Source organism: Bactrocera neohumeralis, chromosome 4, assembly GCF_024586455.1.
Source record: "Bactrocera neohumeralis isolate Rockhampton chromosome 4, APGP_CSIRO_Bneo_wtdbg2-racon-allhic-juicebox.fasta_v2, whole genome shotgun sequence".
NCBI lineage: Eukaryota > Metazoa > Arthropoda > Insecta > Diptera > Tephritidae > Bactrocera > Bactrocera neohumeralis.
In genome coordinates, this window is record NC_065921.1 from 510,870 (window position 1) to 534,128 (window position 23,259).

A 23,259-nucleotide genomic window follows, 5' to 3' on the forward strand; every position below is an offset into this window, starting at 1 on the left:
CTATAAGAGTGTACAGCTGTTGGCGTATGCCGATGATATTGATATCATCGGCCTCAACACCCGCGCCGTTAGTTCTGCTTTCTCCAGGCTGGACAAGGAAGCACAGAAAATGGGTCTGGCAGTGAACGAGGGCAAGACGAAATATCTCCTGTCATCAAACAAACAGTCGTCGCACTCGCGACTTGGCTCTCACGTCACTGTTGACAGTCATAACTTTGAAGTCGTAGATAATTTCGTCTATCTTGGAACCAGCGTAAACACCACCAACAATGTCAGCCTAGAAATCCAACGCAGGATAACTCTTGCCAACAGGTGCTACTTCGGACTGAGTAGGCAATTGAGAAGCAAAGTCCTCTCTCGACAAACAAAAACCAAACTCTATAAGTCACTCATAATTCCCGTCCTGCTGTATGGTGCAGAGTCTTGGACGATGTCAACAACGGATGAGTCGACGTTGCGAGTTTTCGAGAGAAAAGTTCTGCGAAAGATTTATGGTCCTTTGCGCGTTAGCCACGGCGAATACCGCATTCGATGGAACGATGAGCTGTACGAGATATACGACGACATCGACATAGTTCAGCGAATTAAAAGACAGCGGCTACGCTGGCTAGGTCATGTTGTCCGGATGGACGAAAACACTCCAGCTCTGAAAATATTCGACGCAGTACCCGCCGGGGGAAGCAGAGGAAGAGGAAGACCTCCACTCCGTTGGAAGGACCAAGTGGAGAAGGACCTGGCTTCGCTTGGAATATCCAATTGGCGCCACGTAGCGAGAAGAAGAAACGACTGGCGCGCTGTTGTTAACTCGGCTATAATCGCTTAAGCGGTTTCTACGCCAATTAAGAAGAAGAAGAATTTAAAAATACATAGATTTGCATGTTATCCACATGACCAGTTATTTTCGTTGCTATAACCCCGGAAAGCCTATATTTCAGTAACTTCAAGAACAAACAGAAAAAATGTAAAAAATAATGATAATGATCAGTAAGGAGTTAAGATTTAGCGTTCAAATTTCCAAGGTCATATCTAGCAGCCAAAACCATTACTTTGAGACCCCGAAATTAGAATAATTTGGTTAACTGTTATGTCATCAAATCTAGTTACGTATTAACATTTCTTGTTTAAATTTCAAAAAATCGAAATAAATAGACATCAATAAATCATCACTTAGGTCACACCTTTGCTACCACAAATTTCGCGCAAATTGCACAAACATCTCCACCTTCGTCATAGGTGGTTCCTCTTCGTTATACCAATTAGTTAGGAAACGTAAAATGCCGCCCAACATATCGAACATGCCCTCCAGTTCAAAGAATATCGAAAAGAGCCAAGAAACAACGGTTATCAAAGTGAGGGCAGACGCAATGCTCCGCAATTCTGTAAAGGATAGACCAATTGGAAGTACTTGTAATGAAATGTGCACGCATTACCTGAATAATTTTTAAATGACTTCTTTTCACGCGGCAACGGCAACACCCTGAGCGGCTGTCTTCGGGAGCTGTCGAGCATGTCGCCAACTGTTTCGCGGGGCACATAACGACGAGGAATCTGTAGCGGCGGTACCACTGACGGTGGATGATATGCGCGTGGTGTTAAAGCGGAGCAACTAGTGTTAATCTCTGTTTGAGTTTGCGCATTCATATGCGGTGAAACCGCTTTGGTTTTGGCGTCGTCATTGAAGAAGCGTGTCGGAATTTTGTCTATATTGCGCGGTGTAAAAATCGGTCGCGTCTTCTGGTTGGAATGGCGACGTGAGCCCTATATGATAACATAATGATGAATCAGATATTTTATTGTTGTCATTGTTCATACTTTCGACCGCTTGGTAGTGATAAGTCTCGAACAATCGTTTCCAAAACCAGAAATTTTAGTTGACGAAGCGGTATTCTTTGGCATCGAAAAGACCTGAGAACACTGAGAAGCTACGGTGAATGGATTCAAGTTCGTCTGCATATTATCCTCTTCCAGGTGAATAGAATGTTTCTCGCCTGTTTCAGTAACCGCAACCGCACGCGGCCCTTCATGCATAACGCTAGGATATTTTAAAAATCTTCGTAAATAAAATCACAACTAGTTGCAGAACCTTGCTCACGTGTCACCGATGAAGTTCGTCTTGGAACTATGATTCGCCATGGTATAAGGACTTCGTTCATTTTGAAACAACTCAGTGCGTGGACTGAGCTGTATGAGATTAATGGCAGAAGGATCATTGACAAAACTGCCGGTTTGTTTTCTGCAGAACGGATCCCGAACACATATTAATAAAATCCTAACCAGCCATGCAAATCAATATTTTGTTTGTACACTCACCTCGGCTTAGAGGACATTCGGCAGTATTTTAAGAAAGAAGAATGGCAGTTAAATATGTATACAAATAAATTTTTGTGATCATATAAAAATATATATTTTTGATTGCAAATCACAAAAATACTTGACACAAGACAACTCTGTGAAATTTACTGAAAAGAATGCTAATGATTGTGATTTGTGTATGGTATGTTTGCTGACGTGGCTATTAAACGCATCAATAATAAAGTTCACCTCATATATGTATGTATACATATGTATGTCTTTGAAAAAATGTCCAGCTTCTCAACATTTGTTAATGTCTATCGTAAAATAGTAAAACGTACATATAAACATATTTATGCTTCAAGATTATCGATCTGATGGTGTGTACACACATTTACAGAATTGTACCCGATATTGCAGTTAGTTTTATCTATTTGCGCAGCATCTATTCTAATTTACATAATTCTTGCATATGTCTACATGTGAATTGGAACATAGACATAATTGAATTTATTCATATGTACTACTTGTATAACACTACATACATACAAAATTTAATAAAAGCTATGGCTAACTTCAGATGAGCTTAATTTCATATTGTATTTATGTATATTTAAGAGTGAGATGTAAAACGATCAGACTTGCTAAGCTTTTGTGAGTCATTTGTTCCAGCAGTTAATTCGCGGTCCATTTATAGAAGATTTGTCTAGAATAAATTGGCATCCCGCTCAAATTAATTTCAGCAATGCAAGAATGTCATTAACTTTCTAGCAATATCATCACCGATTTATGAACAACCCAGAACCATTTCTGCTTCCACGAAGTGTTCTTGATGCATTAGAAACATATGTAAATGTACTTCTGCCAACCAATTACAGAAAAATCGCCTTAATGTTCATAGATACTTGGGCATGCATGATTTCCTTGACGTTGCACTGCCGGAAATGCAAATTTGACCGGCAGCCATTGCCCTTTACAGGCGCCGTCTGAGCACCATGGATTACCTTTTATTATAATCTCCGTCCGTTTGCATAATCTGACAATTCAATTACTTTTCTCTATACTTTTTTACATTTCGAATTGCTATTTCTGCTTATACTCTTGCAACATGTTGCTACAGAGTATTATAGTTTTGTTCACCTATACACGTATCACGTAAAACTTATTATAGATATAAGATTATCTATATATAAATGATTAGGATGACGGGACGAGTTGAAATCCGGGTGACTGTCTGTCTGTCCGTCCGTCCATGCAATGTACATATCTCCTAAACCACTAAAGCTACAATAACCAAAATACTTTGCACAAATATCATAAGAACTCCTAAGAATTCCCGGTCACTGCCCATATAATGGTACTGTTCAAAACTACTAAAAGCTCAATAAATCAATAACTAAGTATGCAACCTTATAACGAAAAATTGCACAACCAAAACTGTTCAAGCACCTTAGTACCAAATATGTGGACCTTAAGTCAATGTATATCATATACAATTCAAATTCAGAGATAACGCTTTCCTGACAGTGCATAAAAATGGGTTAAGTCGGGTCGATATTTCCCTGAGCCTAATATACAGATTTTTGAACTTCTTCTTGACTTTATGCTGCATACATCGGCCAATATTTATGTTATCCCAATGAAAATTACGGAACGTGTTTTACTCATAACAGTGTATGTTTGTGCCTAAAATAGATAAAATTGGGAGAAAGTTTGACTTAGCCGTCATATAACTAGTATCAGAATTTTCGAACATCCGGCAGACTTTACTCCATATGATTGGTGAATAAATCGGTCAGTATATGAGTTATACAATATATGTATAGCGCATGTAAATATAAAATTGTTTGGATATTTCTCTGGCTTTGATTCCTGCCAGTTGCAAGAGTATTCGGTTCGGTTGCACACGAACTTAGCCCTTCCTTACTTGTTTATTTTAATTTTGCAATGTTCAAGCACGTAAAAGCCGACAGCCTCACGAATGGACATAGCGCACACTTCTGCTCTGGGCGCTACGTTTTTGATTGATAGGCGCACTCACACATATGTAGATTTAAACATGAAAAGATTTGTATGACTATGCACTTGCATAGTCGTCGGCCCACATAGACCTTATTGTGCTGCAACAAGAGGCGGTGAAGCGGCTGTGGATTTGATAAACCAAACCGTTGCAATTAGCATCCAAACATACCGACGCTAAATCTTCTTGCCGTTTTGTATAACCACTAATTTTGGCCCATTATGCTTTTCCATTCAGCCAGCACATAAACAAGCCAAAGTACCTTGCTTGAAGGTCATTAAAAGTAGCTCCATTTTCAAAACCTAAAAATTACCATATATACACCCAATAAAAAAAAAACAAAAAAGTTAAAAGCTTTTCCTTTTAATATGTGTGTCTTATTTTTAGGAACCAGTTTTATTTATTTGAAAATTGTATAATTTCGTATTCCTTCTTTTTTATTTCTATCTTTGAAATTTTCTAATTAACAAAACTACTTACTTTTGGACTCATTACATATAACAATATATAAAATATAAAACAAGCACTTGGTATAAAAATACAAGTAGGAATTGTGCCTTAAATTCTCATTAAACTAATAGGACAGCGATGTTTTCCAATATTTACCTCACTTACAAATATTTATCTTTGCATATATAGTATGTATGTATGTATGCCTATGTACATGTGTATGGGTGGATGCGTATAACTGATACCAATTCACAAGTTATACATGTGTTAATACCCAGAATTTATGACAGCAACGCCATGGCACGCGCCAATCGCACGCGAAAATCACGATAAAGCATTTTGCCACCGACCGGCACTCGGCATAAATACATGTCGAGGCTCATAAGACACAGAGCCTTGCCGTTCATCGGGAACTTTTGCGGCAGCTCTGGTGTCACTTCCAGACCCTCCGACAGCGCCATATTAATTAGCCATTTCCAAACATCAGCGCGTGTCCAATCGCGCGGGTCTAATGGCAGGCCGTCGGAACCCAGTTGATACGGTAGGATCGTGTTAAAATTACTATTTCTGTTGTTGTTAGTACTGATGCAGGTATCGTTGTTGCCTTTGCTATTATTATCATTGGTAGCAAGCGTGGTTGGAGTGTGCGCGGGTGTATGTGGCAGATGCAAGTAGGGATGTCTTAACGCTGTGCTCCGTTTCAGCGTCGGCGGCGAGTTCGTCTTGCTACTCCAAAGATGCTGCAACTCATTTTCATTGCGACAATTGGTGTCGACCTGTGAGAGGTCAAGCGGCGGCACGCGACCGGCGTATTTCAAAAAACTCGACTCGACTTGCATAGTTAATGGAGATTGACAAGTTCTGATGCAGTGGGTTACTAACTTCTTCACTAGACCGAGTTTCTGTAAAGAGAAGAAAATTAAAATATTATTTTATATTTGTTGCAGACTGTTACATAAATATGTACATTGTGCCTCCTAAACTAAAAATAATAACTATTGCGAAATTCGTAAAAGTAAATAAAGTTTATGTTTAATAAGGCAGCGAGAAAATAAACAAATAATTTTTATTTTTATTTCAATGGAGGAATCTAAAAACACTAAGAATAAATATTGTTGAATTCTTTCTGAGCACAACAACTTTAATGCATTTAATTATTTGGAAGATTATTTCGAAAAAAGACCGAAAATTATTTTTTCGGTCATTGTTGATGAGAAGCTTCTCCATTGCTGGAGAGATGAGCTTTGAGAATTGAAAAAATTAGAATCTCTTATATTAATTGATTAAGACTCACAATTTAATTTTATTATGCAAATTAATGCAAACTCTTTCTAAATTTTGGACATTTAATTAATTCTGATTTAATTTGAATGGAACTATTGTAGTCACTCCTCGTTTTCTCATAGCTTTGAGGCTGCTCAATGGAATAACTTAGCAGGAAATTTTAATTAGAATCGAGTAATTACAACGACAGTACTCTTACTTACCAACGAGTAGATATGTTAAGCTCAAGCTATCACTTAATATACTTAGTTAATCTATGAAGAAAATCAAACAACTACACTTCAAGTTATACCTAACCCAATAACTTATTCAAATTATTCGACAATCACCACAGGAAAACAGTACCTGACGAATGACTCAGCTGAGTTGAAAGAGAAGATATCAGAGTGTTCTATAATTGACCCTTTAATCAAATCAGTATTTAGTATACTGATTAGTGGAAGAAAATATTTCTTGTAAAAACAGCTTTTATTCTTCTTTTCAATTTAATGGACACCGTTAAATTGTTTACATGTCCGGCTTTGAAACCCTCTTTAATGTACCACAACAGCAAAGAAAACTCCAACAAAGAGAACATAGCTTTGATAAATAAGCAATAATCGTAAATTACGATGACACCTACCCAAAGTCGTAGGCTGTCTGCGTTTTTTTTTCTCTTAACTGCCCTTGCTGTACTGTTGTGTATACTTACTAGTACTGACATAAGCTGACATTCCACTGAATCACTAAAGGAAATGGAAACCCATAAAACGCTAATAAGTAGGTTTCATGATTTTTATAACATTTTACGTACGTATGATCGAAGACTTACACAATACATACATACGTATGTACATACATATATAAATACGTAGCACAATGTGTGGTATGAATCACTTTACTTGGCATGAAATACATTTTAGCCACGGGATACAAACCTGAAAAGTCAACAGCATTGTCATCGTGTGAACAAATAGAGGTGTCATTTAGCTTTTGATCTTTTGGATAAGCGATTCATAGACTTTGGGCGCTCGGGGTACTGATGTTAGGCAAATATGCGATAATATATAATTAATTTCAATTCTTAAACTTTTCAATGGATTTGGTAGATAAATAAATACCAAATTTCAATAATTTAGTCTCGATTATTATTATTACGTTTGTACACAATTTATGTCGTGTACCGAAATTTATTTTGAGTTTCTTAGAGCCGTTTTCACAGTGATTAGTTAACGAATGGTTGAAGATAACTAATTGGTTTTCATTTCAAAGTGAATTGTCAACCATTAGTTAACTCATCTCCCGGGCATTGGTTGACGATTGGTTAACAAACAGCTGTTCGAATGTCAAACTATTTATTTTTATTAAAAGAAAAATAAAATAAATCTAAAAAGCAATTTGGTGGGAAGTAGTGATCACAACAATGGAGTTCAGTGACAGTGACGACGATTACGAAGAGCTGCTAAAAGTGGTAATTTTCCGTCGGAAAAAAGAAATCCGGGAGCGATTTAATTTCTTTCGACTTTATGATGAAAAGGACTTTAGAGAGCGTTTCCGCCTATGCAAAGATGCTGCATGGGAAGTATTGCAGCTCATACATACAGCATGCTACCACAGGTATAGATTTTTTAACGCTTTGCCTGCCGATTTCTACATAACATTTTTCCTAGGAATAATGCGTTGTCGCCGGATCATATGTTGACGATTACATTGAGGTTTTATGCCACTGGCAGTATTCAGCAATTGATTGGAGATGTGTCAGGAGTGTCTACTAGCACAGTATCAAGAGTTGTTACTCTTGTTTCAGATAAAATAGCAAGGTTGCGAGAACGTTTCATACGATTCCCTAGTTTTTTAGACTTAGGAGCTTTTAAATCTGCAGGCGTGTATGTACTCCAATTTTTCGGTAGTAGCTGTGTTGGAATGTCTTCAAATTCCTCGCTCCCATCCTGAGATTGCATAGCACTGATGTTATTTGCTGCCTTATCTGCAAAACCATTAGTACATTATTAATACATTTAAATGATGGTATTTGAGTAACAGCATGAATGTAGACAAAGAAGTCTCCCAATTCAATAGCAGAATAATTAAGTAATTTCTTACCAATGCTAACGATAACATCCTCCGTTTTGTTTCGCAAAATCGTATGCAGATTCCATAAACTATATAAACATTACATCAATATCATTGGTGCAATTTTCAATGGCGGCCCTCCTCCTGTGGCTAAACTTTTTTTCGGCTGCTACCTTTTTCTTCAATTCCTTTTTCATGTTGAATATTTGGTACGCAGCATTTTTTCATCGGTAGAAATGAAGACGAGGTATATTCCTCCTAATTTTGAACATTTATTTTTCGCATCTACCGTAAAAGTATCGCTTTTTTTGCACTATCACATTTTTATGTGTTTCTATTATAGAAAGTAATAAATTTACGTCGTTTTCACTGAAATTAATCTTTTTCGTCGCCATTTCAATTGAAATTTTTACCAATTGTGATATGAAATAAAAACATAAATTGTAAAACTGTAATGTCAAGATCATATGTTTTCGGTGCTACCACACTTTTAGCCATTTATTTTTATAACTAAGCACTGTGAAAAACATTGCTTTAGTTAACAAACAGCTGTTGGTTACATTGACTAATAGTCAACCAATCGTTAACTAATCACTGTGAAAACGGCTCTAAGAGACAATTTAAAAACGCACATCGCGTTTTCCTTCTTGAGGTAAGGCCAGCAACCGTTGCGTTGCGTTAAACACACAAAACTTAAATATTATAAAAAACTGATAGAAGTAAAGTTTCAAGCGTTCACGCATGCGCCATTCACCTCAATTATCAAATGCTGCCGAAAGCAAAACAAGTGACGAGTACTGAGCCCTTTTCTCACCATCGGGCACTAATACGAATATAGTATATTTTACAAAACCCACGCTCAGTTGAAAATAACATGACAGAAAATAGTACTTAATCAATAAGACAGAATAGTAAATTTTGTAAGAAAATTTCATTTGCTAATATATATGTTTTACATATCTACATATATACTTTAATCAACGCAAAAATAATTAAGATTTCCAAAAGAAAACAAGTAAGTAAGTGATAAGTTCGGCCTCATATAGTAGGCGTAGTTGCTGTACGATTTTGCCCATTTTAACCTAGAAATGGGAGGTGCCACGCCCTTCGCCTAATTTTTGCATTAGCTGTTTTAGGGGGTAAAATTCAATGTCTCTGGCGAATGTAGTTATTTATTTGATTTATCGCGCTTTAAGTAAATTTTAAAATTACTAAACCGATTAGGCGCGGGGCCACGTCCACTTTTTCAAAGTTTTCAGCCCACAGGTTGCCCTTACTGCTGCATTTCTCTGTCCCAAAGTACAGTTCTACTTCTTAATTTACTGCTTAGTAACGGCACTTTATAGGTTTTCCTTTAAGAGCGTTTTGTTGGCGTGGCACTGGTCCGGCTACGCCTATATACTAATTCCGCTTTCCTTTTTTGGCAAGAAACATGTGCACCAAGTTTCATCAAGATATTTAAATTTTTATTCAAGTTACAGTTTGCATGGACGGACGGATAGACAGACAGTCAACCGGATTTCAACTTTTCTCGTCATCCTGGTCATTTACATATATTTATATACATATGTATGTATATATAACCTAATATCTATGTTGCTTAGTTTTATGTGACAACATGTTGCAAGAGTATAATTACTTGCTACATCCTAGCTGTACGGAACAGAACAGTTAACAGTTATTCTTGCCCTAAAGGTAAACAACCACGTTTGCATATGTGTTCATAAATATACTTATACATATGTATACTATATGAGCGTATGAACTTCCTGTAGTTTGTTGATTCCCTTATTTAAATCTTATTCAAATTGTAAACCTCCTCGCCTTACAATTAATGTTGCAGGAAGCGCAAGCGCATAGGCACGCGTCATCTGCACTTCAACGCTTCCGTTGCACGCCACGTCACGCCGCAGTCCCGAAAGCAACCACCCGCATTCGATTTACACGTTCATACGTGTGCACTTATAGACATTGAAGTATATAAATGTTTATGTATTTACAATGTACTCGTGCACAGTACACAGCTACTACGGAAGGAAAGCAAAAAATTGAAAAATGCATACATATGGACTCCTGGTGCACTCCACAGCGGTTGTCGCTGACAGGATGTACTCACACAACAAACAATGACTTAAGGAAATCAACTTGTGTGGATGTGTGTATGTATGTTTGCGGCATAAAGCAACAGTAATAATTCTACGCACTTCCTCCCGCACAACTGTCGCATTGCTCTCAAGCAATCGGTTAGTGAGCCGTCCGGTTGCAATATCTTGCTTTGACGCTTAAACAGCCTGCGGTTGCGGCTGTGACTTTCATTCGAATGTCAAGGGGAAAGTTTTTTTCGGAAATCGGAAGGGAGAATTTTCAAAATGAAGCCACTTGGTTTTTATTTATATTTATTCTTCTGTTTACGATCTGCCCACAGCCACAGACACATCCACTTGAACGCGTAAAAAATTTAAATTGTAATTTCCACCTATTAAGTTTTGAAGTTCATTAAAAAGATTTGAAATTCGTAGCTTTTCCTCCGTTCTTCCAGCTGTAGAAGTATATGCCCATAGGTCCGTAGATAAGTATATATGTACATATGTATATGTATGTATGTATGTACAGCTCTTCCAGTCGTAAATGAAATGTTTTGTTGAAAATGAAAATGACGCGTTTCCTGCCATTTGGCAAGCACTTTCTGTTTGGCGTAATTTGCTGGCGGCGCTTCCGCCTTTATGTTTATCATTTCGAGCTTACAAATACAGGGGCATGCCAATATAAGTGAATGATATGCTAGAATGAATGGAACGAATGTTGACCATTGCTCAACTGAATATTTCAGCACATCAATCGGTTCGAGAGTTCTGTTTGGGGCCTTAGTAATTACAAACTAAAAATATAAAACAAGAGACGATGTCTGTAATTTTTTTGTTAATATTTTCATTCTCACAAGCAAATATCAAAATCACTCTCTAATGATCTAGTTCTAAGTGAGCTGTTCGACGTGTTTGGCTTATGTAGTATCTTCGACTCACTGTGCAATTGGTCAGTAATTACAAACTTAGTCGGTGCTTGAGAAGAGCTTTCCAAATACGATGACATTAGAATCGAAGTATGTACATAAATGTAATGCTACATATCTACACATATGTAGCGCATGTTTATGCATTTTTATTATACGTAAATGAAGGCACAGGTATTATATGCGGTGAATGCCTCATTCGCTTATCCGGCCGACAGCTTCGCGGAGCCTCAATTATTTGCTTCCTGTGACAGTTTTGTTAATTTTGCAAAAACTAAAAATAAAACATACAAACCTACTTTACTATAGCATTTCTTGTTATTTTTTATATGCTGTGAAAAGTAAATTTTTACTTTGACGACTTCCTTGTGGTGACAATAAATAGGTACTTATTCAAAAATAAGATGTATGTATGTACATACATATACATATGTAATCTCACAATTAAATTTTAAAAAGGTTTTGAAGTTTAAAGCCAACAAAGCTGTTAAACTTTTGTGAAATATGCACGTACATATGTATGTATGTACATATGTGTTGAAGCAGTGTGGCATATCTGCCCATAAATACTCCACATAAAGGCAGAAATTGCTTTTGTCATAAATTAATTTCATTACAACCTTGGTTTTAGAAAATTATGCAAATGTGCAATAAACAAAATTTTTCCATATTTAATGGAATGTTTACTACATGTACCTACATGCATTCATACATACATACAACTGCAAATATCACGAATAATCGAAGGTAATCGGCATCTCTTCTCATTTGCAAAAATAAAGCAGACAGATTTAAACACACATATTTATATGAGTATGCACGAGTATATGGGATGCCCTTTAAAGTCAGTTCTTTGCAATTTTTCACCTATGCTGTCCGCTTTTATACATACATATGTATGTATGTATGCATAAGTAATTTAATGGGGCCGCTGACACCGATTTTGCCACTTCATGATTGCAAATATAAACATAAGCACTCGCCAGCAAAGGCGCTGAGATGATCACAATGACTAATATATATACATATGTACATATGTATGTATGCATGTGCATTTGCATACATATCAGTGCTAACTTAATTACACCCTCTTTTGTATTTACATACATATGTATGTATGTATATAGAGAATGTTGATGATTTCGAGGTTCTCATTCGGTTTGTCTGTTATTTTATTTTTACACTTTTGCAACATGTTGCCACAGAGGCAGTGCAAGAACAGTTGTAGGAGAAAAGTTTTGAAAAAGTGGGCGTGGCATGCCCTCTAATAAGTTTAATGTATACATATGTACATATGTACTTATATCTCTTAAACCACTAAAACTACAAAAACCGAATTCATTTAGCGCAAATATTATATGAACTCCAACCGAAAGGATGAAAATGAATGAAACTGGATGATAACCATCACATATAACGGTACTGTTAAAAACTACCTAAAGCGCAATAAATCAATAACCAATTACTCCAGAAACATTAAATTTTACCTCCGAGATGGTACGACAGGGAGTTAATGGAGCCGGAATCAAACTGGGACGATGGACGTAGCATCCCCCACTTTTAGATGAAAACACAATTTTAAATGTCATTTGATTCGTTCCTTTCGAGTGTATAAATCAAGAAGCAATTAATGTAACAGGATACAATTTTTAAATAATAGTTCCTTTAGAGTATGCCACCTTATGGCAAAAAATTGTCCAAATCGAACCAAAACAAGCCTCTAGGTACCGAATAAATGTACCCCAGTTTGTATAGTTGACTTTCGACCGAAAATATCGGTCAATAAATGGGATATATAATTACAATTCAGAGATAATCCTTTCCTCACAATAGTATGTCTGTGTGAGAATGGTTGAATCGGGTCAATACTTCCCTTAGCTCCCATATACATGAAACAAAGATTTTCGAACTTTCGGGTTACTATACCGCAAATTTCGGCTAATATGTGAGTTTTCTCAATGAGAATAAAAGAGCGTGTTTTACTTATTACAGTTTGTCTTTGTGGCTAAAATGAATAACATCTGGCGAAAACTTGACCTAGCCCCCATATAACAAACATATAACATCCGTGTTACTTTACTCCATATGATTATCAATGGTATGTGAGGCACCTTACTGAATCTCAGGGAATATTTTATTAATATGAGGCATGTTAATAGCAACAGGTAAAATTGGGTGGATACTGCCCCCAACTACCTTATACTCCATATGTATAATCATTTTTGTTTTTCTAACAAACCTTATGACGAATATGTCGGTCAGTGTATGAGTTATATATAACCAATATATTGATTTGCTTAGATCTTCTGGTTCACGTGTTGCACTTTAAGGTATTTCCCCGGCTTTGCTTCTTGAAAGTTGGAAGAATATAAAATGTTCGGCTGCACTCGAACTTAGCCCTTTTTTACTTGTCGTGTAATATTTTCTCCATGCAGTTAAAATTCATATGTTGGCAAGTAGAAACATTTAAAGAACTCGCCACGTTCGATACCCAATGTTTCCGAATTTTCAGAACGCCACTAATGCATGTGAGTTATTAGGGGTGGTGATCCCTACGTAATCGCGCCCAAAGCAGCATCTTAGGTACTTATTATACTTTTCGCCTTTGCCTTCCGTTTTGAAAATCCTCCTTCTAAATAAGCGTCCATATAAAATAAACTAGAAATTCAATACAAACAAGAGAGTATGCATTTTAGTGTTGAGTCCGTCGCCTTCAAAGATAGCGTCTGACGCGCTGTTGAGTGAAAATCGCCGTTTTACTTGACAGTAGAGCAATGCAGCGTCGGCTACCAAGTAAGTACAGCGCGTAAAGATCTTTCGCCGAGTCTAGACTTAAGGGGTCCCGGTGGTCTAGAATTTTCAAAAAATTCGTTTTTTTTTTGATAGTTCGAAAGTATAGTCCTTTAAGAATATACTGTAAAATTTATAAGGATATTCACATTATTTTAGCTTCCACAGCCGTTTTAGCAGGTAGCGCGCGGTCGAGGGGCTCGATGAATGGATGCTTTGTCCGTCATTTATCTCAAAACTACTTTTTTCGCCGTGCCGTTGATGAAAACAAACTATCCATCCGAATCACTTGAAATTTTAATATGGTGTTTATAAGACCAATATCTATCGCTGTGACTACGATCAAATTTTAATTTTAAGAACTTCGATTTTTTTTCGATCGAAAACTGGTCCAAAAAAGCTGTTTTCAGAATCTGAACATCAAAAGCGCGAAATTTTTTTAATTTTAAATTTTTTTTTGGTTGTCGTCCCAGCGATAGCAGTACTCCTACTGATTAATAATTTATTTGGGTTTTATGTTTCAAATGTTCAGAAGTCATCTTTTAAGATATCTTTTTTGGACGCCATTTTTAATATTGTTAAACGTTTTTTTAATTTAATAAAAAAAACATTTTTGTACTTTTCATAAGTGTATAAATAAACTGTAAAAAATTTAAATTGATTGCTCTTTTTTTAAACCTTAAAAAAAATCCAGAAAACACCCTTAATTTGAGGGTTCTAGACCACCGGGACCCCTTAATCGTAAGGTAGCGTACATGTTTCACTCATTTCCTTCCTCATTTTGTTTTTTGTCTGCATTTGCATCGACGGCTGACTGCCGCATATTTATGAGATATCTCAATATGAAATGTTTGCCTTCTTTACGGAATTGTAAAGGACAGGAACGAAAGTATAGCGCAGAAAAATTATCGGTTCCGAAGCAGAAAAAGAGCACATAGTGAAAGTTAATGCAACAACTCAATTGAATCCCATGGCGGCGGAATATTTATATTAATGTCCATACAGTCAGAAAAGTCATGCAAAAATGAGCAGACAACAAAAAAGAAAGTATGGCGAAAATACAAATTTATACCAAACGCATAGAGCAGCAAAGCTAATGGCGTCTGATGCATTCACTTTCAAGCCTCCCTAAAAATATTATCATCATTGCATCAATCAACGAACGATACACCAGTAAGTAAGGGGGACTGTCGTTGAGAGTGTCGTCTGATGCACGTTGCATTCCAACATGATGAATGTTTGTTATTATATGCTTAAATACCAGCCCATGCACTTTACCCAAACACACATTTGCATGCTTTACTCTTTTTATATGGGTCTCGAGAAACGACGGCGCACACTTTTCATACAACAATTCTTATATACCAGAAGTACATACATATATAAAATTAATTTCAGTAACACGTGTCACCTTTCCAAATTGTTGAAAGTGTGGGGGTAATCTCATTTTCATTCGTTTTTAATATTAGATATATAAAGTTTCTATCAAAAATACATGTATTTATCTTTGTAAAAACTTTGAGTTTTTATCATTTCCTACTTGCCGCTTTTCACAAATTTAAGTGCATTTTTAATTACTGTCTTAGTCAGGATGTCACCTTGTAAAGCAGAAAATATCAAAGATAAAGAGTGACTCATAGTGAAATTATGTAAAGCATAAATCACGAAAGCTTTGTAAATTCATATGTACAGTGTGTATACGATATGAAAATGTGTAGTAAAACTCACCGACTTACTTAAAGAACAGGGTGTTCTTAATTCTGAGCAAATTTGAAAATTCGTAAAGAAGTTGTCTACGAAAAGTCCTTTTGACTATAAATACGAAAAAAAGTGGAAATAGTTTGAAATTTATTTACTCTTTGAGTTTAACATACATATAGACATAGCATATACATATATGGTACACATATGCTCATCTCTTTTTAATTTAAATATGTGTTGTTGGGCGATCGTGTTGCCTTAGCAAATAAGAGAAATCATTGAAATAATCAAGTTGTGAGATGTATGTAACTACATATATGTAGTACATACATATATCTAACTTCTAAATGAAGATTACAGAGAGTAAGCGTTAAGTTGGGTAACTTATGGAGTAATTATTGTTCGTTCTTTATTTAGTCACATAGGAAGTCGATTCACATAAATAATTAAAAGGAAAATCCTTCCGCTTCAGCTCATTTGAACACTTCCGCATGCTTATACAAGTGCACACACATATGTATGTATATATGTGTAAATATATTAAGGAATAATTCTTAAGGCAGTCAATAGTAATATCTCGTTCTCTTTCTATCGCCATATAAGCCTCGTGCTTAGTGTGTTTTATGTTATGTTCGTTTGTAAATAAGTGCATAAGCACGTATGGCAAAGTCGCCAGGTGAATTTTTTTATCACTACTCTTTACCTCATCGACCATTGGCAGCAATGAAGAGCACGGGAAGCAGCAATGAGCAGCTGTTTTGCGCCAATTCATTAATGGAACATCATTGTATCTGCTTATCTGGCAGTAGACGTCGGTAGCTTCGCTGCGTTTCTCTGCGCAGGCGTGCACATTAACCCTGCCACATACTCCCATGTGTATTTTGAGCATATGCATGTTCGCTTAACTACGGCAGCACGCTCCTAAACCGTTGGCTACCCAATGTCCTGACTACACTGTTTGATGCCTTTCTCAATTTTGAGTCAATTGCAAGGCATACCTTTCAGCTTCTTTGTCGGCTCATCAGTTTCAAGTGTGTGCACCGGACTGTGTATGTGTGTTTTATTGTTATAATTTACCTTCTCTCTCCTGCAGTACATTTGCAGCTGCCGCTTTCAAAATTTTGTAAATACTTTCAAACTTGCTGCAGTCATGGCCAAACAAACATACATTTATACTATAAGTCTAAATATATCATAGGTATGTACATGTGTGGTTTTTGTTCCTTTATACATATCTGGTATTGTAGCACACACTGTTAAAGACACAGAGGATGAAATGACGATTTAGTGATGTGTATTAATAACATCATACTGTTTTCTAATCGGAACATTCTACATACATATGTATGTACTATATGGCCGTCATATGAATTCAGCATAGTCTGATTTTATGTTATTTTTCCACAATTCAAATAGATTGCCTAAATTCGAGCAATTAAATGAAAATTTTGTTTGGTTTGTGTTCAAATATAAGGCTTTAAAATATTCGCAATACATTATTACCATATTTATCATACATAAAACATTAATTTTTAGTTTTTCTACGACTTGCAACTCTTGCAACATCTTGCTACAGATATCACCAAATCGGACCTAGTTAACTTTTGACTGAAAATATCCGTCAATGTGTGAGATATGTACATATATGTATATGATATATACCTTCACAAAAGTTGGCACAGGTTATTACATTATTAATATACGAAGAAATTGTTCAGATCGGCATATCGGGATAATACAGCGTTTCCAAATAATTTATTGCGGAGCACGAAGTAGAATTTAAATGCCACACGTAATAAATTTCATTTTCAATTAATTCGGCATGTTATTTTTCTGAACAACAACTGGTTATCTTGGCAAAAAATAATTATTAAAAAATCCAAATATCGCCTTATCATTTTAAGTACTCACCTTAAGTATCAGGTGCTGGTTTCCGAAAATTTTATAATTATTAGGAAATCCACTTCCACCGGAAGGCACAATAACGTATTTTTTTCTCTATAAATGTTTTAACTTTTTACTTTTTGTTGATAAGAAAACACTTGACGCACCCCAAATCGAATAGAACCTGCACCGAGCGTTTGAGTAACGCATCCAATATTAGCTTGCCGGTTATTTATTGGAAGCTACTCTCTGGTATCTCAAAATTAATACAGTAATTATGTGTTTGTTATTGTACATTAATTCTGACTCTCGATCGATAGAGAGTATTTAAACACATTAATTTGTTGGCGCAATTTGTCACAAGCGAGAGTGAACGAGTCTGCTCTGCATATGTACATATATACTCGTATGTAAGTATTTTCGCGCGTGCTAAAAATTATTAGTTTGTGCACATACATACATACGTGTGCGTGTGTGAATTTGTTGCGCTTCCGTTGTGACTAAACGGTTTTTACGCTGTTTCAAAATTTTGTTTTTGCTTTTGCCAGTTACTGTTATTAGTGCGTTAATATTAGTCGGCGTAACTCGAGTTGAAAGGGGTATCTTGGGGAGATTGAAATTTAAGGTATTTTGTTCTTTTTATGTTTTGGATTATTATTACTTTCCACAAGCTGTTTCCTGTTTATTTTGAATAGTCGTATTCTCTGTGCATGTTTCTAAATAGATCACTACACTACATCAAATACATGTATATTTCACTTTTTTAAACGATTTTTGTAATTCTAATCTGTTCACTGACTTATTTTTTTTTTTTTAAATCACAATTTTTATCCCACCGGTATCGATCTTTATGTTTCACTGAGTGAACTTTTAGCAGTAGCTCTCCATTATTTTCTGCTAGCTATTTTGATAGTGTTGCACACCGTCTGCTTTGCGAATTCGCTGCCAAGCAGAGTAGATAGACGAAAGTAATCGCCGCACTATTAAAACCTGCGCTTTGAACTACTTTTCGAAAGTTTCGAAAGTTTTGCGCCCTCGTTGTCACAGCTCTCCGCCGCCACAGCCAGACGGCCTTTAGGCTGTGCAATCTGTTTTTCTCTTATTTACTCTCACTAAGCGTCTTCTTCTTCCGATTTATTTCGTAATGCGCGTAGTTGCAAGCACAAAAACTAACGAAAACTTTAACAGACTTTGTTTTATTAAATTCTTTCTGAATTTCACTTCTTCTATGTATTATTTTTTCTAAGGCAAGTATTTTCCTCCAGAACTCAGCACTTCTTCTTTGTGCATGTGCAATTAACTCCCGATGAAAGTATATAAAGCAATTTTATTTTATATGCAATGCCCGGTTTGTCTGAGTAGATACGCTTTTTTATTTTTTTATTTTTACACCGTTTGCTCTCATGCGTCCATAGTTGCGTACAATAACGTGTACCTCAATGAGTACCGCACTTCACCGAATGAGTTGTGGTTCTGTGTGCGCTGCTAGTTTTGTTATTCGGTGGCGCAGTGTCATAGTTGTCTATGGCAGTGTGCTGCGAGAGAACAAATAAGGCTTCTCATGTTCTCTGATGGTGCTCTCCGATGCTCTTCTATGAGGTTTACTGCATTCGGTTCGTTCCAATTTCTGCTACATGTTCGCTCGCGATGGCATTGTCGGACCGTTGTGTACCCTACACATGCCTTTTGTTGCTTATTGCCGGAAGTCCGGCAACTCGAGTCGGCAAACATTCTGCATTTCCTTTCATAATTTCACATATACAAAATTCACACGAATTCTCAAATTTTTGTACGCTTCATTTAAGCTGTGCCAAAACTATTTTTCATTAGATCATTTCTATCCTTATTCACGATGAACTTGGTGTTTTTAGTCTTTCCCCATCTGTCCATCGGCTACAAAGTACATGTTTGGTCAACATACGAAGTTTGCCATCGTGTAAAAACTTACAATTTAGATATTTAGGTCTCTATTTATTATCACGTTCTCTAGAGTAAATCTTGTGCATTTTTATACTCTAGCAACATGTTACAGATAATATAATTGCATTGTTCATTTAACGGCTCTTTATATCTTAATGAACGTGTTTTCTTTGAGCGACAGAAGCTCTGGCTTCAGTGTTTACTTTGCATATTTGTTGTACGATTTGTACGATAGTGCTAGAGCTTGAGCAGTCCCAAAGTTGTATCCCATAAGTCCAAACTGATCTGAACACCTGCTTGTATACAAGAATTTTGTTATATGTGGAAAGAGCAGAGTTTCTACCCAAATGCGAGTCTGAAGCATTTAGCTTTACGTCAAAAATGGTTCGGCACCGTCAACATTGAAGTGAAACCGTATATCACTGGAGCTACTCGATTAATTTGAATTAGATTTGATACATATCATTATCCTGACGACAATATGTTCCTGTGTGCGAATGACAAATACGCCATCTGCTCGGACGAAACACAATAAAGCAATTGCTTTCAAGTTATAATACATCATATACCAAAATATATTCAAATTTTAGATTTAGTTTATATACATATCTGATCCAACCGGTGGGCGTACCATCTATCCAGACAACTAAAGTGACAACTTTCATAATTTACATACATAAGTGACATCTGTATAAATTTCGATCCGAATATATGAGCAAAGTAATACTACATATACAGTATTTACAAGATGATACTCAAATACCCCGCATATTTATGTTTGATGCTAAGGTTGTAGTATGTTTGGCCATATACGTATGTTATTGGTATTATTTTAATAACGATGCCCTCATTAATTCATTTCTCAGATACCAGTTAGGGATATGCCACTTTGATGACTGATATACATATTTGTGATCTGAAAAAAAAATTTTGATTGCAAGTAGCTAGTCTTCTTCCAATCTATAAATTCAGATTATAAGTAAGTATCATTTTATTCAGGTTGAAAAGTTGTAGGCTATGTATTTTGTCACCAATTGGATATATGTACATATATCAAAAATCGAAACCAAATTTTTCGAGTTCCATAACCAAGATGGATTTTTGAAAAAAATGCATACCGATGAGCATCTACATCTTTTTATAAGTAACGCCAAGATACTTCATACCAAATCCACTCACGTCAGCATTCTGCGTGTGGCGAATGAAATTCTAGAACCTTTGCTTAAGACGCGTGCAGACGCATGGAATTACCGGCACCAGCCCATTGAATGCATATACATATATGTATGTATGAATGCATCCCACTCGTAAATATATTAGAAAGAAGTAAAGGGCACTCGGATCCCGCCAACACGCGCACATCTGCCTAATTCAATACCAATTGGACCATGGCAAGGATATTTAAATACCAATAGAAAATAAATAAAATTTAGATTATTCAAGATAAACAGATGAGTCTACGAAAGTTGAAGGATGATACCTAACACCTTACAAGTAGTTACATGATTCAAAGTAAGATTGTCGAGTTTTCAAAAAATCTGTTGTTGCAGATGGTGTTCGGCGTTTGCAAAGCAAATTAACAACAGCTCGTATGTTCTTACTATGTACCTACATATGTACATACATATATTGTCACGTGACGCCTTTTAGTTTACTTTCACACTTACTTCTAGTATGTACATACATGTGTATACGATGATGAACTGAACACCCGAGGTTATGAGATAGATTGTCGATCCTTTATGCAATATTTAATTCACTCCATCTGGCCTTGAATTGGACCTATCCACTGTTTATGGTGCCACCATTTATACATAGTTTATTTCTCACATTATCTAGATATGGATGTGCTGTAATCATGAGCACTAAAAGAGGAGCGCATTCGTAATTTGTCAATAATTGGTTAGATATCTGTGCAACTACCCATTTTTTATAAGAAACAATATTAAAACAAAAACAAACTATGTACATCAATATCGTAAATTATATTGGAAAGGAAAAACGTTTGTTCTCTTTGAGCGGCACGCCTGGCATTAATTTACTTCAAAGTAAATTTAAAAAAATGTATTTTCTCCTTCATTCATAGTCACGTTTCGAATAGACAGGAAATCCTTGCAAAGTAAAAATCACATAGAAAACAAACAAAAATCATAGATACATGTGCACACGCGTGCAGAGTAATTGTAGATATGTATGTATGCATGTATGCCGGCAATTGCAGCCACATCCGGGTCGAAGTGAATGAAAAACACTAGCGAGCCTACATCTGGCTCATCCTAAGTAAACATCGTTGTTATCATCGTTACTTGATCAAAACTGCAGTCGTCGTGTTGCTTAATTTGCGCGCATGCGTATACACACGTCATCCGTAAACACAAAGCAAAACCAAAAATTATCTGTGCTGATTGCTTTGAATGATATATGTATGTATGTACATACCTATCTGAAGAACGTTTCCCGCTTTTTTAGCCACCCAATTATAAATGGATGAAAAATCGGTAAAAATAACATTGGCATTTAACGAAATTAACGGGAGTCTCCTCAAGCGTTAATTATGCACAGCAGCTGAGAATTATTCTACAAATGACTGTGCTATATACACATACCTACATATACATACCCCGTAGAGAATAACCAACCAATCGAACTAGTCAGAGCAGCACTATATGATTTCCAATATTTGGAATGTTACTTCAGAAAGGAGCATAGTGTTGGGATGGTAGACGATTGAAATAAATTAAATACAGATACACAACACCCCAGCAAAATTCTAGATAAAAAGTAAAGTAAAGTAGTTTCATTGCAGGATGATTATGCTATTCACTTTCGCTGTTAACTGAAACGGATGACTGGAGAGTGTTCAAGGAACCATCCATGTCGGATCACTTCTTGATCGTCTTCAGCACTCCCCTGCAATATCGAGACCTTAGAAGAACATTAATAAAGTTACCAAAATAGCAACAAAAATAATATTCTAGAATTAGATGAAAAGGGCAAAAGTTTGAAAAGATCTTAACCACCTCTTTTAACCATCATTAACGGCATCCTTAACGGCTTGAAAAGATATATAAGGTCAGCATCCAACTATCTTACATACCAAGAAGTTAGAAAAGAGTCAAAGTGGTGTTCCTCCAAAAACTGGTTAGAACATCCGAAAACGCAAATGACTTTAGATCAATAATCCTCACCCCTTTCGCACTGAAGGTTTTAGAAAGACTATATAATGAATATATAGTACACTTAAGAACAATCTCTATCTTCCCAAGGTTAGATTTCATGAATCAGTTTGGGGTTAGGTTACCCTATAGACGTGAATATACTTATCTATCCATACCAACGTGTCTAAAATGAACTGCGGAATAGGGGCAGGAGTATAATCCAATGACCATGTCAAGGTCTGTTTCTGTCTGTCTACCAACTCAGCCAGCATCTTCCAAGCGGAAGTACTAAGTTCAGAGAAGGCCTATGAAGTTCAGTTGAATAATTACGGGAGGATGCAAAAGCAACCAAGGATTAATTCCAGCGTAGTAAACAATAGCAGGAAGGTCTTAAGCTCACTGTCAGGTTAACTCGACTAGTCTATAATTTGAGTTCCCTGGCACAGAAACATACTTTATTTTTATTTTGAGCAAACAGCTCAGAGCAGATATGTATGTATATATAAATAAAAAGTTGCAAGATAACAAAGCGGATATGGCTCAAGTATGACAGGAGTAGAACCAAGGACTTATTAAAGGGTGATCCATTACGAGGTTAATGGGGAATGTTTATTATCATTCGAAGAAACATTCCGTGGCATTTATTTTTTGAAGATTGCCTCTTTCTATTCAGTCGAATATTTTCCTATAATAAATAT

The 23,259-nt window shown here is 36.1% G+C and overlaps 2 protein-coding genes across 2 annotated transcripts; both read right to left on the bottom strand.

Moving 5' to 3' along the window:
* Positions 1–919: 919 nt before the first annotated feature.
* LOC126756095 (uncharacterized) lies at positions 920–2,411 on the bottom strand. Its single transcript, XM_050468929.1, has 5 exons — positions 2,311–2,411; positions 2,093–2,233; positions 1,813–2,032; positions 1,431–1,758; positions 920–1,377 (listed from the first exon to the last, which is right to left on the bottom strand). Exons 1-5 carry the CDS (start codon positions 2,325–2,327, stop codon positions 1,184–1,186), a joined length of 900 nt encoding a protein of 299 aa, XP_050324886.1. The 5' UTR covers positions 2,328–2,411; the 3' UTR covers positions 920–1,183.
* A 2,248-nt stretch (positions 2,412–4,659) lies between these two features.
* LOC126756099 (uncharacterized) lies at positions 4,660–18,943 on the bottom strand. The gene is made up of 2 exons (XM_050468933.1): positions 17,511–18,943; positions 4,660–5,664 (listed from the first exon to the last, which is right to left on the bottom strand). Exon 2 carries the CDS (start codon positions 5,599–5,601, stop codon positions 5,044–5,046), a length of 558 nt encoding a protein of 185 aa, XP_050324890.1. The 5' UTR covers positions 5,602–5,664; positions 17,511–18,943; the 3' UTR covers positions 4,660–5,043.
* Between the last annotated feature and the right edge of the window lie 4,316 nt (positions 18,944–23,259).

Bases quoted from the DNA above. Each gene is read 5' to 3' on its own strand.
- LOC126756095 (XM_050468929.1), bottom strand. The intron at 1,759-1,812 runs GTATGAACAATG...GTTATCATATAG, and splicing joins TCACTACCAAGCGGTCGAAA to GGCTCACGTCGCCATTCCAA. The intron at 1,378-1,430 runs GTAATGCGTGCA...TATCCTTTACAG, and splicing joins GTCATTTAAAAATTATTCAG to AATTGCGGAGCATTGCGTCT.
- LOC126756099 (XM_050468933.1), bottom strand. From the start codon at position 5,601: ATGCAAGTCGAGTCGAGTTTTTTGAAATACGCCGGTCGCGTGCCGCCG.